Here is a 19,369-nt window from a genome sequence, read left to right as displayed (position 1 = left end):
ATGAGACTGTCACAACTCAGCCAATGAAAAGTCACTGTACTCCAGACTCTCAATTCCTTCAATGGACTCTTTGTTTATAATAGCCCTCCCAACTTCTTTTCACCTCTCTAAGAGTTCTCTTTCCCTTGCTGTGCCAGGTCTCTTGGGGGAGGGGAGACCTGCATGGGGTTAACCATGGTTGCAGACCTCAAAATGTGAGGTTTTGCTAATCTCAAGTAAAGTCATTTTTGCTGGAGAATAACTGGCAATCTTTTTGTGTTAGGTCAACAATACCATGGTGACCTATGGAATAAATGGGAACATATCAGTTTATTACCATCTTTCCACCACCCCCCATACTGATGTCTATATATAAACACATAATTTCTAAATTTCCAAAACTTTAACTACTAGCAAAAAAATACGCTTGCTTCATATAACTGTGTGAGGATGCAATAAAGCTAATATGACACCTAATAAAAAACTCAGAGATATTTATACAATTATTATTTGAAACATCCCTCTTATACCCAGAAATATGGATTGGTTATGTTATTCTCAATAGTTTCACCTTGAACTGGATTGTACAATAGATAGAAATCTTCATGAAAGTATTTGCATGATTCAATTTAATTTGAAGTTACTCCTCCTGTCCAAGTTCATAAAGAAAAGAAGTAAATATCACAAAGAAACAAAAAGGAGAAAATTTTGATTTGTATAGTGAGTTTGTGTGTGTGTGTTTGTGTGTGCATGCATACATTTAATATTGCCAATTAGTTTGGGTAATTTAGCCTACTATATTTATTACCTCTGTATATTGCTAATCTTTAAACTAATCATTAATAATATCCATAAATCATTACATAATTTTTGCACTCCTTTACAAAGCTGTACTATAATACAGGTAATTAGTAAGGAAATGATTCTGTGAGCGGTTAGAATGTTGCTATTGGTACTCAAATAACAAACATATTTCTGAGACTAAGTAAGGAACTAAGAGTGATAAAAAGACTATGTCTCCAAAGAACTAAATAATTATAAACACTAGAGAATATATACATGTATAAAGGAAAAATTCTTATTTGTTTTCAGAAAGTCAGTGATACCCCATTTTGGACCTCATCTTCTCATTTATTCATGAGACAATTATATACAGAGTTTCTTCTGCATGCTGTTTTGTCATATAACACAGGTCATTTAGGTAGGAATTATATCAAGAAAAAATGTAAACTCCCATTCATTAATTTTAAAATGTTGTACAAACATATTTAAAATACTTTTATTTATAACGTAATATAGGCAAGGAATGTGAAATCAAACAAGTGTCATGCTTATTTATCATCTGGTACAATGTTGTTAATGATATATACCTTTAGGGAATAGTTTCAGAAATTTTTTTATGATAAACTACTAGTAAATATGTTTTTATATCCAGGAAAACTTACTTAATCTAGAAATAAACTCCTGCAAACAAGCTAAACAGCTCTAGTCATCTCATTCTTTCCTTACTGATCTCTCTTTTTCATTAGAAGCTTTCTATAATAATTTGCCCCTTCCTAGAAAATGCAAACAATCTATCAAAATATAAATGATTAACAAGTATTCTAAGAAACCTCTCCTTAACTTTTGGAGATTTATCATATGCAGACAGCATAAAATCACTGGTAAATCTTAACCAGAAGACAACGTGGAAGGTGTAGGTGTACCCTTGCAAAGAAAATAAAAAGAGCACTGTAAGTATTGAATAAATCCAATGAAAGCATTCTTATTACTATGTGTATACTGATTTCATATAATATATGTGAAATCATATGTAATATATACACATATACTAGTATAAGCCCAACCGTATGTATATATGCAAAGACAACATATATCATCACCAATATGCCAAAGAGAATCCACTTAATAGACACCACCATGCCTGATGCTGGGAATATAGGAATGAACCAAACAAATACATCTCCTGACTCTTGGAGCTTAGCATATGGACAGCATAAGTCATATACCAAGATTACTAATGTAGCAGATCACTCAAAACTAACTGATACACCAATACAGTTTGAAAAGAAGTGCATAGTAAATATATGTAAACTGGTTTGCTTTGAACAAAGCAGAGTGAATGAAATAATGAATCCAATTCAGGAAACCATGAATGAAATAATGAATCCAATTCAGGAAACCATGAGATGTGCTTTGACAGCTAGAAGTTATTTGTTGTAACATGGGCAAGAACTTGCTTACTTTTCAATTCCCATATGAGGTAATCTCAGAAGCTTTAAATAAGTCTATGTAGAATAATAAGTTAGGATAAAAAGATTATATTAGCAGAATTTTGTAGATGGAATTTAGGAAATATACAAGATAATTTAAAAATACCTATATATAATATTATTTAATAAAAATTATTAATTTGAGCAGAAATCATAAATGTAATTAATGCTTTATCTTCCAAATTCTTAATTAGTGGGATAATCCTATCTTTATTTGGTGAAATAAATTACTAGGCATCTTTCATGTTTATTTAATGGGAAAATAAATTTTATATAAATAATTAAGTAATATAATTTTAAGTTAGTATTTATGTCATTGATAATGAACATGCTGATATATTGTTCAATGGCAAGAAAAAGTATAAATAAGTTAGCATCTATTTTTAGGTCCACCTTTAATTCACTGTTACCCTATAATTACCTTCTTGTCTTTTTGTTTTCTCAGGATAATGTCAGAGACATAATAGGCATAAAACTATTAACACTTTAATATTAGAAGTATAAGTTAGCTTCTAAAGTATGTTATTGTCCAAAATATTAATATTTCTATGGATATCAAGAAAGGAGAGAGCATAGATGTAATTATCTGAGAAAAAGATTATGCAAGGAATACTTTTTAAAATAAAGAATCTCTTAAAAATTCTTCACACATCTCTTTCAGTTTGCTGATACACAGAAACAGTTAAAAAGAGATGGTATATTTTCCCACATTCACTTCTAATATCTACAGATATATGTTAACAGGAGTTGATGTGCCCTTTACTAAAAAAAAGATGGGTAACACTGATATTTGATTTGAAATGCCTTATAAAAATCTGGGTGATCAGGTAGGGAAGAACTTAAAGAAGATGGAAGAACATTCAGAAAATAGTCATAAGGTGAAGGTGTACCACACAAGAAGAAAATAAATATGATTTAAAATATAACCAGGATGAAATTATTAAATATGGGTGTGATCAGTATACCTCTTCTAACTAATAGAAGGCTAGAAGATTGTTAAAGAGAAAAGGGATGGATAAAGAAGATGTGGTACATATATACAATGGAATATTACTCAGTCATAAAAAAGAATGAAATAGTGCCATTTGCAGCAACACGATGGACCTAGAGATTGTCATACTGAATTAAGTCAGACAGAGAAAGACAAATATCATATGCTATCGCTTATATGTGGAATCTAAAAAATGGTACAAATGAACTTATTTACAAAACAGAAATAGATTCACAGATGTAGAAAACAAACTTATGATTACCAAGGAGGAATGGGGTGGGGGGATGAATTGGGAGATTGGGATTAACTTATACACACCATTATATATAAAATAGATAACTAATAAGGACCTACTGTATAGCACAGGGAACTCTACTCAACACTTTGTAATGACCTATATGGGAAAAGAATCTAAAAAAGGGTGGATATATGTATATGTATAACTGATTCACTTAGCTGTACAGCAGAAACCAACACAACACTGTAAATCAAGTATACTCGAATAAAATTTTTTAAAAATGTTAAAATGTTAAAAATGTCAAAAATTAGTTTAAAGTTTATTTAAATTCGTTTAAATAAAGTCAGTTTTTGTCTGACAGGTGGCAGACAAAAAAAAGAGCAAAGTTAATGCAAATGAAATAAGTTATTTTATAGTATGGATAGTTCACTTATATGTTTGATATTTATAAACTTATTTTAGTTTTTTTTTCTCTTACCAGGATCAAAAGATATATGTTATTGATTAATTACCAAAGATTTAAGGACATACAGGAATTTAACACCTATTTAAATATAAGTGCACGGCTTTAAAATAGCACGTTTAAATTTATGTCATTGCTTCGTAACTGATATAGAATATTGTGCTGCATATTCTAACTCATTATGGTAACGCTTTTGCTGTTATTATCATATGCAGCACAACTAGAATTAGAAGAATGTGCATCATATAAATCTCTGCATGTATGTTGGTAATGTTTACCATTGCTTAAAAGAAGAAATCCATTGCTCTCCCTATTTAATCATGTACTTCATTTCAATTCCCCCAAACATCATCAGATCTCTGCTGTATAGGTGTTCGCTAAAGTGAATTCTAGACACACAGATTCAATCATCACTATGAGATGAGAATTTTTAGTAATGTGTTTGAACAGCCTTTCTGAGAGCACAAAAATTTATGGAGGGACTACTACATTGTTTCAACAATCATCTTATGCATGCACACACAAAGTGGTTCTTGCATTATTTATGGAAGCACTTTGTTTGCAGATACCTACATTTATTCACTTTTAAAGTTGTGGGTACAGGCAAACAAACATAGAGAAGAGGATTTTCTCAAGAGAGAATTTCTTAAGAGGTATTTCTTTTTAAGCATTGGAGAAGTGGCACCATTTCTTTAAAAGTGTACTTCAAACACACTGTTTACCAAAGCAATTTTGTACAGATAAAATCTATCCATTTTAACATTTATTCAAATACAATGTATCATTAATTAGGAATTTAATAAAATATATAGTGAAATTAAGAAAATGTTTACCATTTGACTTCTGTTTGGAGAATTACTTTTAATAACCTTTAAACTGTAATTTAACATAAATATAAACATAGTTCTACCATTAACATATATTTATTGAATATCTACTATAGCATGAACTCTAATCTCAGTCCACAGATGAAGAGAGGTTCAAATACATTCACTAAACTCAATTTACAACTATATGAAGAAGTAAACTAAAAGAATTATAAAAAATACAACAATACCATGTGATTGCAAGAGATACACAGGGCTATAGAGAGAAAGAAATGACCACTAAGAAGAGATAATCCTTGAAATAAAGGTAGAAGGTTAAAAATTAACTGGAGAAGGGAGATGACTCCAGGCATAACAAACAGTAGGAATGAAGGCATAAGTGAGAAATCAATAGACATGTGCATTGAGGAATGAGTAGAAGAGTTCTAGGTGAAAAATTGGTATTTAGGGGTAGTGGATGATGCAGTCTTTTGAGCAGAGAATATAGCATATGGCATTTTTTGAAGATTAAACTAACAGGGTTCTATTGACTGAATATTCAATGGGGAGGGTGGGTAGTAAGTGAGGAACAATAGTTGGGGGAAGAAACAGGAGGTTGTTAGAATACTTCAGGAATAAAAGGGCCTGGACTAAGGTAAAAGCTGAGGGGAGGAATGAATGGGTGAAGAGGTCTTCTGCAAGTAGGATCCAAGGACTTTCAAGTCTGACTCAACTTGAGAGAGAGAACATTCAAAGATAACACAGAGTCTAAGAAGGTAACCAAAATAATATAGCTGCAGAGATGACACCAGGGCTCAATAAGTCCACATTAAGTTGAGACAGTTTTAATGGATTTGGAATCTTTAAATGAGTCACAATGTATCTCAGACTCTATCCTTTTTGTTTGAAATAAGTATAAATCTCATCCATTTATTCAGATCATTCAATACTAATATTGACGTGGATTCTATTATGTGCCAGGAAAACCTTAGGCTCTGAGAATACAAAGATTATAAAACATAGCATTTGCTTTCATAGAGTTTATAGAATAGTGACAGAACAGAGATATTAGCAAATACTTATATCACAATAAATTGTCTAATAGAAATATATGGAAAGTCCTATGGGAATCTGTTCACTGAAGGAGCCTAGAAGCATATATGTATTTATACATATGTATATACTTGTGTATTTGTGTACACATAATCACAAACATATACATATATACCATATATGTATGATAACTTTGATACCAATGTATTTCATGGGGTCTTTCCTTGCCTTTCCCCATTTTCTATTTGTATCTCTTTTCTTCCAAAAATACACATAAAATAATCTCAGAATTTCAGTATGGCTTCACCAAAACAACTAATATAAGCGAATCCCCTAAAAAAGCTTTTTATCTACTACTCCCTCAGTCCATGGGATAAAAGGGCATATAGTCAAAGCCAAAGTCACAAGTTGCTTGAATTAAGGTTTTCTTTTTAAAAGATTGTTCTCCTTCAGCTTGCTTATGTTATTCATACGAATAAAATTGTGTTTGTGTATATTTGCTTTCAGTTTTAGGATGTTTTTATTTCCCGTCTTTCTTTATATAGCCATTTATTCAGATCATTAAATTCATTTTTGAATATATTAACCTCCATCTAAAAGTCAAAACTATACAGAGAAGTATACTCAGAGAAGTATCACTCCCTCCCCTATTCCTCCTACTCCGTATTTCATCCACTTGTATTGGCTTAGCCTTCACCCTGTTTCTTCTTATTCAAATAAGCAGATATAGTTGGCCCTCCTTTTCTACAGGCTCCACATCCACGGATTCAACCAACAGCAGATTGAAAATATTTGGAAAAAAAATGTAACTTTCCAGAAAGTTCCAAAAAAAACAAAACTTGAATTTGTTGAATGCAGGCAACTATTTACATAGCATGTACATTGTATTTGCAACTATTTACATTGTATTAAGTATTATAGGTAATCTAGAGATGATTTAAAGTATTAGGGAGGAAGTGCTTAGGTCATATGCAAATACTACACCATTTTATATAAGGGACTTGAGCATTCTTGAATTCTGGTATCCAGATGGGGAACCAATCCCCTGCAGATACCAAGGAATGACTGTATGTGTGTATTTATTTAATTCCTCTTTTTTTTTTTATTAAGTTAAAACTTAATATATATTTTCTCTTGGCACTTTGCTTTTTCACTTAACGTTATCTCTTGGAAAATTACCCCATATCAGTTCATAGATATCTTTCTCATTCTTTTTTACAGATGCATAAAGCTCCATTATATGTATTTATCATAGAGTATTCAACTAATCACCTAAGTTTGGATGTTTTAGTAATTTCCAATATTTTACAACTATGAATAATGCTTCAGTGAAAAACCCTGTGTATATATATTTTTGTAGTATTGGGTATGTATCTTCAGGATAAACTCCAAGAATTAGGATTTCTGGGTTGGAAGATAAATGCCCAAGTAGTTTTCTTAGATATGGCCAAATGGTTCCATATGGTTTTACCAACTGGAATGTATGAGAATGCCTGTTTACCCACAATTTTGCCAACAGAGTGTATTTTTAAATTTTTGAAATTTTGCCAATATCATGGGTATTTCAGTGTAGTTTTACTTTTTACTGCTCTTATTATGAATAAAGATGCATATCTTTTCACATATTTCAGAGCCATTTAGGGAAATCTTCTATTTATATCTTTTGTAACTATTTTCTCCCAATTTTTGTCTTTTGACATTACTTTGGGTGCTTTTGTCATGCAGAAGTTTTTATTTCTATCTAGTGAAATTTAGCTATCTTTAATTTTCTTGTGTCTGAATATTGAATCAATTTAGAAAGCATTTCCTTACACCCAGCTTACATAGGAATATGCCCTTGTTTTTTTTTAAATTTTTAAAAATTTTTTTAACATCTTTATTGGAGTATAATTGCTTTACAATGGTGTGTTAGTTTCTGCTTTATAACAAAGTGAATCAGTTATACATATACATATGTTCCCATATCTCTTCCCTCTTGCGTCTCCCTCCCTCCCACCCTCCCTATCCCACCCCTCTAGGTGGTTACAAAGCACCGAGCTGATCTCCCTGTGCTATGTGGCTGCTTCCCACTAACTATCTATTGTACATTTGGTAGTGTATATATGTCCACACCACTCTCTCACCCTGTCACATCTCACGCCTCCCCCTCCCCATATCCTCAAGTCCATTCTCTAGTAGGTCTGTGTCTTTATTCCCGTCTTGCTACTAGGTTCTTCATGACCTTTTTTTTTTTTTTTTCCTTAGATTCCATATATATGTGTTAGCATACTGTATTTGTTTTTCTCTTTCTGACTTACTTCACTCTGTATGATAGACTCTAACTCCATCCACCTCACTAATGCCCTTGTTGTTTTCTAGAAGTTATAACTTCATTGTTTACATTTAGTTCTCTGATTCATTTTGAGTTTATATTTGTATATGGTGTGAGGAATGTTATCTAATTTTACCTTACACCAAATGATAATCTGTTATCCTAATAGCATTTTTTCAAAAAAAGTACTTTTGATTATTTCAAATCATTTCAGAAATACATTTGAAAAACATAACTTGATATCATATTACATTTTAATCACATGAAATATACAATAGAAACATTTATTGGTGTGTTTCTTTAAAGATTTAAATTGTTTCCTCAATTAGAGGAAGAAGTTACTTTAACAGTTTTCCAAAAAGTAGAATAAGTTGCCTGCAATACATTTCCACCAACCATGGCTTCACTCAGCCAAACTACAAATATTTTTATAGACCTAGGTGTTATGTTTTCCAACCTCCAGTAAAGCTCCAATTTACTATCATTTATTTACAATGATTCCTTGGGATCCTCTCCCACAAAAGAGGACTAAATTAGCCAGCAAAATTTAGGGCAAATATCCATTATATGGCAGCTGGAACTTGAAGAAAAAATTTTACTTCAGCTACAGCAAGTAGAACAGGAATAGATTACCCACTGTGAGCCAAAGCTGGTTCTTTAACAAAAACTGCATGTTTCTTCACCCATCCTCCATAATCTTCCTACAGCAGTTTGGGGATTTTAAAATTGGGTCTAATACTGAGATCCATTACAGGCATATCTGTGATTTATAAAAGTGAAAATCACCCTGCATGGTGCCTAATAGTTGTCCCTCAAGATGGCAACAATTTCCTACAATGTAACAAAAAGAAATACTCAGGCTCCTTTATCTTCTCTTTATGTATTTTAATCTTGTCTCCCACCTTCAAATATGAACATATAAGTATAATGGGGATTAGCAAACTTTCTTCTATACAGAACAAGATAGTAAATGTTTTAGGCTTTGCAAGCCATAAGGTTTCTGTCTTAACTCAACTCTGCAGTTGTAGCACAAAAGCAGCTGTAGTTAGTTCTAAAAGATAAAACTGAACTGTCTGTCTTGAGCCCTTTAAAGTTTCACTATTATTTACATCATAGAATAGTTCCAGTGAAATTTAATTTATTGAAATAGAATAATAAATTCAAAGAATCTGCTCTAATGGTGAGGTGCTTAAAAGGAGTAATGTCTGGGTAGGTACAAATAAACACCTCATGTTTGGTATCAAATTTTTTAATCTGCTAAATTTAACCTTCAGGTCTCCCTGAAAAAAACTTGAGATAACATTAAGAGAAACAGGGGAAAAATAGAGAGAGAGAAATGATTAGAGAAGCTTGAAGAATTAACTAGTGGGATACCTTAGATTAAGAATGTTTTTATAAAGCTCAACACACAATTACCATCTAATTGGACAATGCACTCATACACAGTAAGTGAATATCCTTTATCATTTGTAACAGAGCTAAATGTTTGGGCACTGGGAGGAGGTGGCTTACAACATTTTCTTCCCTATATGCCACACACACACAGAAATCCTATTTTTTCCAATATGAACTTATATAAAGTTCCAAACAGCAAATAATAAAAATCTTAAGCAAAAGTACAAAAGGCTTCAACGTTTGTGCCTGCAGGCCAGCAAGGCAAACTTGTACTTTCCCCAGTTGTCTTTCCCAAACTTTAATGTAATTATTTTTACTTCACCTGAGGATTCAAATCCTGCTTCATTAATATACTAGAACCCCATGTAATAGGAAAAATTTTTGTAAATATTCAGCATTCCATGGCTTCATATTGACAAATGGCCTTACTATTGTACTTCACAATCATGCTGCAGTGGTTTCTCTCATTCAGAGTATACAGGTTCAATTTTAGATATTGCTATTCATGAGAAGCCATTCTCTTCCATGCAGAGGACTTAATAAATTATCTCCTTTATCTGTTTTCATTATGTTTATTGGACCTTTGAGGGAAACTAAATGAACTTAAATATAGTTTTTGAATGTTAGCCATATAAGAGGTAACTCCTATAAGCTTTTGCATGACTGCTGATTCTGTTGATACCACAGGATACCTATTTTGAGAATTAAACTATTAATAATAAATTAAAAACAAATTTTAAAAAGAGCAATGAAATTGAGAAAGAGGAAAGGAGATACAGTATCAGAAGAAAAGTTATATTTGCCATGTATTACTAGAAAAGGTAAAAGAAGCTAAATCAAACTGTACCTGGATCTTGGAACTAACTCTATTTTTGTCTATAGTGAGATGAGCTTATATGATATGGGTAATTGGAAGACAGATAAATCAGGATGTTCTGCTGATTATGGTAGCATGAGGTTATCCTACCTGTGGTTAAAATTGTATACACTGTGTATTTTAGAAGATTAGAAGAACAAACCTCTAGTACATGGTGGTTATCATATTTCCAAGTTTAAGTAGTGTGATAAGAAAGGATGGTAAAGCTTGTTCTGTAGAAGCACCAAGTTCTTGACATATATAGGGACTTGGTTATACTTTTAATCAATGACGCAATTAATCAAAAGCTATACAGACACATAGATACCTATAGAACATGTTCAAGGTAATTTTAAATTTATTATCCCTTTTTACAAACATTTTGGTTTATGGTAGAAAACTTACAAATAAGCCTGCATTGCTTTGAGGGCAAAAGCACAACTCATCCTTATATTGTGGAATTCTGAATGTTTCTGAAGCTTGTCCTGATCTTCTTATGTCCCCCCCGCCCCCGCCTCTTCTTTTAAAAACTCTTGTGATCAGAATGAGTAGCCTTAGCCATTAGGGTAGTAAGTTTTATGGTGCTGGTCACGGGTAGAAGAGATTTCTTCTTTCGTGTACAGAAGAGATCACATAGTCTGAGACTGACAGTGTGTTTTGATTTATGAGATTGTAAATTGCTTGGAACTAGAGATTGTCCAGAACGGAAATTATTAACTCTGTTACACCAGTATAAGAAATGATACATTTGGGTTTGGTATGGCTTGAGCTTTGGTTCCTATATTTCTCAATTACATTTTCTGGTCTGCTTTAGAACATCATTCAAGTAAAATATACATTTTACTTCATGCTAATTCCTTGAATGTTAGAGATTTGTGTATTATCTATCAAATGTTATTTAATGAAATATTCAATAACTAGAAAATAGGTTTTCTCAGCCAAAATTTATAAATATGGACATATTCTGTAGTGGAATTTGGACAGTTAACATTTTCTATCCCAAATTCATTAGCCTTTTTAACAGGCATTTACAGAGCACATGGTCTACACAGTTATGGAATTAAACAACTTAGTATCAATTTTAAGAAATCACAATAATTATAATACATTTTGAAGTAATAGTTTAGTAATCCAAAATTCAAAAGCTACTGATTGAGACAATATGAGGTACTTTTGATCTGGATAATGTCTAATTGAAAGGGTTTGTCTAATTGATGATTAATCTTCCATCTATTCATTAAATTATTAACTCCTAAAACAACTGTTAACAAACTACTTTGTGGAAGAGACACTGGAAAAAGAAATTTAAAGAACTTCAAGGAACTTAAAACCTGAAACTCTTATTCTGGACACAATGATAGCAAAAAGAGGAATTGCTCAAAAATTTCTACAGATTGCAAAAATGAAGATTTATATTATTCCACTTTGGTGTAGTAACAAATAACCCCCAAATCTCAGTGACTTACAATAGCAAGTGTTTCTCTCATATTACATGTCTGCTGCATCTCCGATCTAATCTCCGATCTCTGATCTTGTTCTATTCCCCAGGCTGAAGGAGCACTCCTCTTTGGGATGTGCCATTTTCATGGCACAGGGAAAAAAGCAAAATAACTGGCAGAACCTAGCAATGCCCATTAACCTTCGGCTGAGATGTGACATAAATTATATCCACTCACATTCCATTGGCCAAAATGGATTACCGAGCCTAAGCCAAAGTCACGTGGCAATGAAAGGGGATTTAGAACGCTCTCACATGAAAGAGAGAGGATTGCTGGAAACAATAAAGCAATCTATCGCAGAGGAATTCTGTGTTTTCCCACTATGGTAGGATTTAGGAGTCATCTCCTTATCCTCAGCACCTCTTCATGTTTCTTTTTCATTTCTAGTTGACTCCATATTTGTATTGTATTGACAAGTTGGCTAGACCCCCAACAGAGTAAACACATTAATTCTGAAATAGGAACCAATTTTACACTTTATGCAAGGAAAAAAAATTTGTGAGCTTTATAGTCATTCTCTTTTTCTTTTTTCTCTCTAGTATAAGACCAATTAAAGTAATGAAATCACTACTAAATGAAATCACTACTAAATGAAAATATTTTAAATGCAAGTGCTTGATCAGTAAAAGTATATTGCAATAATGAAGCCTGGAGACAACGGGGGAGGTGAATTAAGTTCCCCCCACCAAAATGAATCATGATGAAAGCTGTTCATATAACATAGATCTTACATGTTCTGAAAAGAGAAACAACTAAAATGTATGCTTTTAAACAGTAAAAAAGTGTGTAAATCTGCCAAGAATTCCAGAAGCAATATGAAGCTGGTAAAGGAAAATAGAAAAGAAAAAATATACTACATATTTAACAAGTCTGTTGTTTTGAACATTATGGTCTTCCTGCTGTTATATTTGCTAAGGGGCATAGAACTATTATTAAGTAGGAGCCAAAAATCACAGTGTAGACCAAATGGAGCATATTACTGTGAGTAAATATTTGAAAACATTGAATTTAATATTAGCTGCTAATGAACAAGAACAAACCTCAGTGTAAGTTATGGGTCTGACCACATGCTTGACATAAGAGTTCTAGTTATCTCATCTGGCATCCTAGGGAGAAAATAGAAGGCAATGACAACAATGAAACAAAATTACTTCATACAAGCTAAGAAATTATTTCCCTAAGATTCATCTACCCATGGAAAAATATTATCATTATTTTTACCATTATCCACACAAGAAAATTGTACATACTGCATTTATTCCCATATAGTTTATATAATAACAGAAGCTAAGAATAAATGCCATCCAAACTAACCAAATAAGGAAGACATGTTAGCTATTCAAAACATTTCCTGAAATCACGCTAGACTTACCAGGGCTTGCTTTAGAATGTTTGCCATTCACAGAGCTCTTTATAAAATATTCATAACTACTACTTAAGAACCAGTTCCAAAAGATGTCCCACGGATAACAGGTGGGTTAGATGGAGGTCATGGGATTCAAAGACATCCAACACACGAGGGAACCAATAACCGAAAGATAATGATCAGGTAATATTGAAAGAGGGAAGCCATTGGTAGTGGAAAGGAAAGATGAAGATTCACGGCATAGTAATGTGTTAGACTGATGATGTTCTCTGTATAAGACAACATTATATGGGAGCAGAAACTATGACTAGGAGAAAAAGCCCACTGGCAAAGAGAGAAGGCAAAAAACATGAAGAGAAGTGGAGTTTCCAGAAAAATGACTAGAGAAACAGGCTGGGAAATAACAATCTCAAAAGTTGCTTAGGTTTCAGTTCTATTGCCGGGACACTTGTATCTTACAAAAAAAAATTTCCCTTTTACTAGGAAACTTCTATGAGTCTTCTATGAGTTCTTAAAACCCAAAGACTCCGATTAATATGTATGGTTCATATTTTAACATTTTTCTATTTATGATTACTGAAAATTGACCTGTTAAGTTATAGCATGACTTTTGATTACAAAACAGATGCAAAAGCAAACAAAAAAATATAAACTGTATTTGGTAATCATATTGTTTATTGTGGTATTGATCATGAATACTGAAATTGTATTTTATATAGTACAAGATAAAGCAAATGGAGAATTTAATGATAAACAAATGTCATTAAGAACCAGGATATTCAGCATGAGGGAAAGAAGATGCATGTATAAGTTCAGTAAGATTATGTTAAAATCCTCTAGTTCAAACTTATTGAATGAATCAGTATGAACTTACGGCGCAGTATATACACAGTCCCATATTTACGATGGTTCAACTTACAATTTTTCAACTTTACAATGGTGTAAAAGTGATACATATTTAGTAGAGTCATACTTTGATTTTTAAATTTGGTCTTTTCCTGGTCTAACTCTTTGCAGTACAGTATGTCTAGTGATGCTGGGCAGTGACAGTGAGCCGCAGTTCTCAGTCAGCCACGCAATCATGAGGGTAAACAACCATTCTGTACCCATACAACTATTCTGGTTTTCACTTTCACTACAGTCTTCAATATATTACATGAGATGTTCAATACTTTATTGTAAAATAGGCTTGGTGTTAGATGAGTTTACCCAACTGTAGGCTAATGTAAGTGTTCTAAGCACATTCAAGGTAAGCTACGCTAAACTACGTTTGGTAGGTTAGGTGTATTAAATGCATTCCAACTTAATATATTTTCAACTCATGAGGGGTTTATTGGGACACAATCCCATCATAAGTCAAGGAAGATCTGTATGTAGTTTTTTATAGAAATACATATTTGCTAGCACTTTTCATTGAAAAGGCCAAGAATCAGGACATATCAACACATCGACCTATTTCAATGGGTGCACTATTAAAAGAATAAGGTTATTTGAGAAATGTGTATCCTTATTGAATATTTGGTGATATTTAAAAAAACTATGGTTAAATGTTCTTTGTGTAATAATAATGTTGTATTTTTTAAAAGAAACTTACACTTAGAGATATACACTAAAATATTTATAACCAGATGGTACAATGCCAGGACTTGTGTCAAAAGACAAGTAGTAGTAGGAAGTAGTCTAGAAGGTAGAATTGTTGGGAGTTTAGAAGAAATATTAATGGCAATGAATTGATAACTGTTGAAACCAGGTGACACATACATGGGAATTTATTATACTAATCATTATACCTTTTGTGTATATTTGAAATTTTTTATATAAAATATTGCTGAAATAATCAGTTGCCAAGAAATGATAGGAATAAAACATTTAAAGCTTTTTCAAAAATACTCAGTATCCTGTGGATGGACAAGACCAAATGAATTGAAACATCTATACCTACCCATACTAATAAAGAAACAAATAATTCATACAAAAAAAGAAACAAGGATGGAAAAGTATGGCCACATTTATCCCCAATTTTACATTAGTTATACTAGTTATACCAGTAGCACATCCACTGGGAACATTCATGAGTTAGCCTGTGTTACACACTGGGTGATGTACTCATGTCTAAACATGGATGTGCCTTCAGAATATTAATCCCCTATGTTAGTAGTATTCTTAGGCTCATGGAGCTCCCCCTTCTCCTCCATCACAAAGTGGCCCTGTGCAAAGTTACTGACCCATGGTAGGCACTCTGTAAATGTTTTTTGGATGAATTAATTAAGGAAAGAATAAATTAATTGCTTAAAATACGTATCTTATCAAATTAATTCCTTATGAATTAGTAAATTTACAATTTGTTTAATAAATGAATGCATTATGAATTCAGCTATAAAGAGTCTGATTCTATTCAACTGAACAAAACACACTGATGACCTAATTGGTTTGTCAAGGCATCCTCTAAACAAATATTTTAATGTAAAACATCACTTACAGTATATAGTAGGCTATGAAAGATACAAGAATTGATACATTGTTAAAAATAATACTCCAACTTTGCATTCTAGATAGGGAAACAAAAATATTAAAAATAGTTCATGCCACATTCGCTAGAGAGGTACACTCTATTATGACATTACTGAGAAGAGAGGTACACTCTATTATGACATTACTGAGAATAAATAAACAAAACAAAATGAATGCCATGAGTCCGCACTGTCAAAGACCGGAACTTAACCATTCAATATCTAATCTGATAGCCAGCCAACCTCTTCCTCTCCCTCTCCTATTCATTAACAATTCAACACATATGTAATGGACACCCAATATGAGTTATTCATTGTATTAGTGAAGCAATTAGCAAAGCATAACCCTTTCTGTCTTGAACTTACCTATTGGTCTGCTGAGTCAGAAAATGAACAAGTTTGTGTATGTGGATGGCTAGACGGATGGGTGCATGTACATAGATATATTTACTGCTTACCTCCGGTTAGCCTATTTATAAGCTACAGCAATGTTCCCCCAATGGTCCCATAATACATATGCAGATAAACATTGAAAGCCTCTCCCAAACAACTAAAATGCTAATATCTTTTAAAGTCTGTCTGTTAGAAATAGAAATGCAATGTTACCTAAACTTGCCTCAAACACTAAACTATGAATATAATTTGATGGAAGTAGGATGCACTATTTAATATCTTCCCTAAAGATATTATCTACCTTTTGTCTCATATATTTTAGATACCAGGTTCATTTTACAGTAGCTGGAAGACTTTTTGTGAGATTGAGCGTAATTCTAATGGTCTTCTCTATCTTTATACAATCTTGATTCTTAAGGAAGATACACCAGATAAAACACTGAGAGTTAATGGTGATAGCCATGAACATATTCACAACTTTATGATAAATATCTTCAAAATTTGAGGGAAATGCAATGAATAATAGAAAATAATTAATTCCTTTGACAAAGGACAGGTAACCATAGATTAATGACCTGAATCATGGATCTTCTGTACTAAAAGACCTAATAAAATACTTAAAGATATTAACTCAGAAACTCCTGTTAAAATTATCTTTCTAGATTAAATATGAGAATTAATTCTTTATATAACATCATGCAGTTAGGAATTTTTCTTTTTCAGTAGACAATAACATTTATTAGGGGGAACTTCTACAGGCTGTCAATCCCAGGAATGTTCCCTTTGTATTAAAGTGAACAATAACATTGGGAAGAATGCATTTACTTGCTAAATTATGATGTAATTAAATAACAACAATACTTACTTATGGTATTAAAATTTTTAAATTATGTATTTCCAATGAAAAAGTTTTCTAAATTTAATTTAAAATATTGATAGAAGAATTTTTGTACCTCAAATAAAAATGAGGTTAACTTCGCATTTCAAACTTAAGAAAATTTGCTACTGAATGATGCTGTTTAAAGCAAGGCTAAAAACACAAACTAAAGTGTAATTACTCCAAGACTTCTTAGTAATAGCTGTTTTGCAGTTGACTATAGTAGTTAAAATCTCTGTACGAAAATTATTCAGTTCTTATAAGTTCTTACAATAATACATACTTTCTGAAAAGGTCACGTGTATCCTGGAATCCATGGTTAAATTTAAAATATGTCAATACTCTATCATAATGTGCTGAGACATCAAGGAGACTGTAAGGTATGATTAATGCGATAGACTAAATACCCGGATCAATGAACCACAGTAAGAATATCATTTATGACATCCCTGTCTTCATTCAAAGTCATATGATACCCAAACTAAAAGGTCATTTGTTCCTAAATTAAAGGGGGGGAAAAGGATAATATCTGGATAATAAAAAGGATAATAAATAGGATAATAAAAGGATTATATGGATAATAAAATGGATAATAAAAGGATTATATCTGACCTGAAAAAAATAAAAGTACTCCTGCCATTTAAACTAAATATAGCAGTAAGATTTTGATCAAAGAATACACATGTGCATATATCTAAATTAATTTATTTAATGGATTCATTGACTCCTTTAATCAAGGAAAATGATGTAAATACCTTTCAAAGGTTCTTCTCCAAAGCTAACCCGAAATGTGGATATTTTATTGAGCCGTAAGTATCTGTCGGATACTGCTATGTGCTATATTTATTTAGCTTTACTTAATTAGAGCTAGATAGAAAGAAAAGGGGAGAAAATAGAGGGCACAATAATAGAAGCAGCAGCCTTCTCCTCATGTTTGACTCATTCATTGACAAGTTAGTTTAGTTACTGAATCAGCTGTCTCACCAGTTTTTTCTTTAGCTGTTTGTGGCACCTTTACATTTTGTTTTCTCTTCCTCAAATTTTTTGTCATTCTCTCACCTATATATATCCTATGCTTCAATCAATCCAGATTACTTCTATTTCTAATTCAACTCAACAAAATTTTATTGAGAGTAAAATTTTACTTTTACTTTTCACTTTAATTTAATTTCACTTTAATTTCACTAATTCACTTTTTTTTTTAAATTTTGGGTTTATTTATTTATTTATTTATGGCTGTGTTGGGTCTTCGTTTCTGTGCGAGGGCTTTCTCTAGTTGTGGTGAGCGGGGGGCCACTCTTCATCGCGGTGCGCGGGCCTCTCGTTATCGCAGCCTCTCTTGTTGGCGTAGCACAGGCTCCAGACGCTCAGGCTCAGTAGTTGTGGCTCACGGGCTTTGTTGCTCCGCGGCATGTGGGATCTTCCCAGACCAGGGCTCGAACCCGTGTCCCCTGCATTAGCAGGCAGACTCTCAACCAGTGCGCCACCAGGGAAGCCCTTCACTAATTCACTTTTAATTTTACTTTTCACTTTACTAGGTAAACTCTAGGTCCTTATCTTCGAGGATTTTACAGACTCTTTAATTCTATAGCATTGATAGAAATATGTTTTGGGGTATAAAAGAGTATTTTATCTATGCTGGCTTCTTGGAGGAAATGATCTCTGAATGAAAATCAACTTCTGCTGGAAAAGTAGAACTTGAGGACATTAGAGAGAGGGCATATTGGGCAAATGAAGAACTCTTGGGAGCCTAAGGCAATAATCCAGAATTGATATAATGAGGGTCTGAAACTAAGTTTGGATTTTTTTTTTTTTAATGATGTGTATAACAGGTTCTTTCAGGAGTTCACACTGTAGTCAAGTACATAACTAAATACAATATAAACCCTGAAAGTCTCTTACCCCAGATATCTTTATGGCTCACTCCCTCAGTTTCTTCAGATCTCTGCTCAGATATACCTTCCTATCCAGGGTTGTAAAATAACAGCCCAAATCCCCTTACTGTGCTTTATTTTCCTTTCTATAATTTTTCGCTAACTAATATAGTATATATTTATTCATTTAATTGTTTGTTTTCTGCATCTCACCACTAGAATATAAGGCCCATGAGAGCTGAAAATTTGTCTAAAGAAGTACTTAGCTCATAGTGAGGTGCTCAATAAATATTTTTAAATGATGCATGAATGAATGCTGGTCTTCACAGCAAGAATGCTTCAGGTCCTTCAAACCCATGTTCCAAAGCTGCATTAATCAGTGTCCTTATATACATCACTCTTACCTGTTAATATGTTCCTCATTCTCTATTTTTTGCCTCTGTTAGTAAATCTGCCACTCTCTTAAATCTCCATGGAAACATACT

General features: G+C 32.6%; 1 protein-coding gene across 6 annotated transcripts in view; it reads right to left on the bottom strand.

Annotated features, from left to right (window-relative positions):
• Positions 1 to 19,369, bottom strand: part of CCSER1 (coiled-coil serine rich protein 1) — a 1,319,150-nt gene that overhangs the window by 182,866 nt on the left and 1,116,915 nt on the right. For 2 of the 6 annotated variants that reach the window (XM_082461688.1, XM_082461690.1), the window contains one exon: positions 2,811 to 12,970. The exons of the other annotated variants lie outside the window; for them this stretch is intronic. In XM_082461688.1, the coding sequence (XP_082317814.1) occupies positions 12,959 to 12,970 (12 nt within the window). In that variant the 3' untranslated portion in view covers positions 2,811 to 12,958. Of the gene's footprint in view, positions 1 to 2,810; positions 12,971 to 19,369 lie in introns of those variants that run through there. 6 annotated transcript variants of the gene reach the window in all.

The sequence above is a fragment of the Balaenoptera physalus genome, assembly GCF_965194825.1.
Source record: "Balaenoptera physalus genome assembly, chromosome: 5".
Taxonomy (NCBI): domain Eukaryota; kingdom Metazoa; phylum Chordata; class Mammalia; order Artiodactyla; family Balaenopteridae; genus Balaenoptera; species Balaenoptera physalus.
Note: the sequence above shows the minus strand (reverse complement) of the source record. Positions and strands in the feature narration are given on the sequence as shown.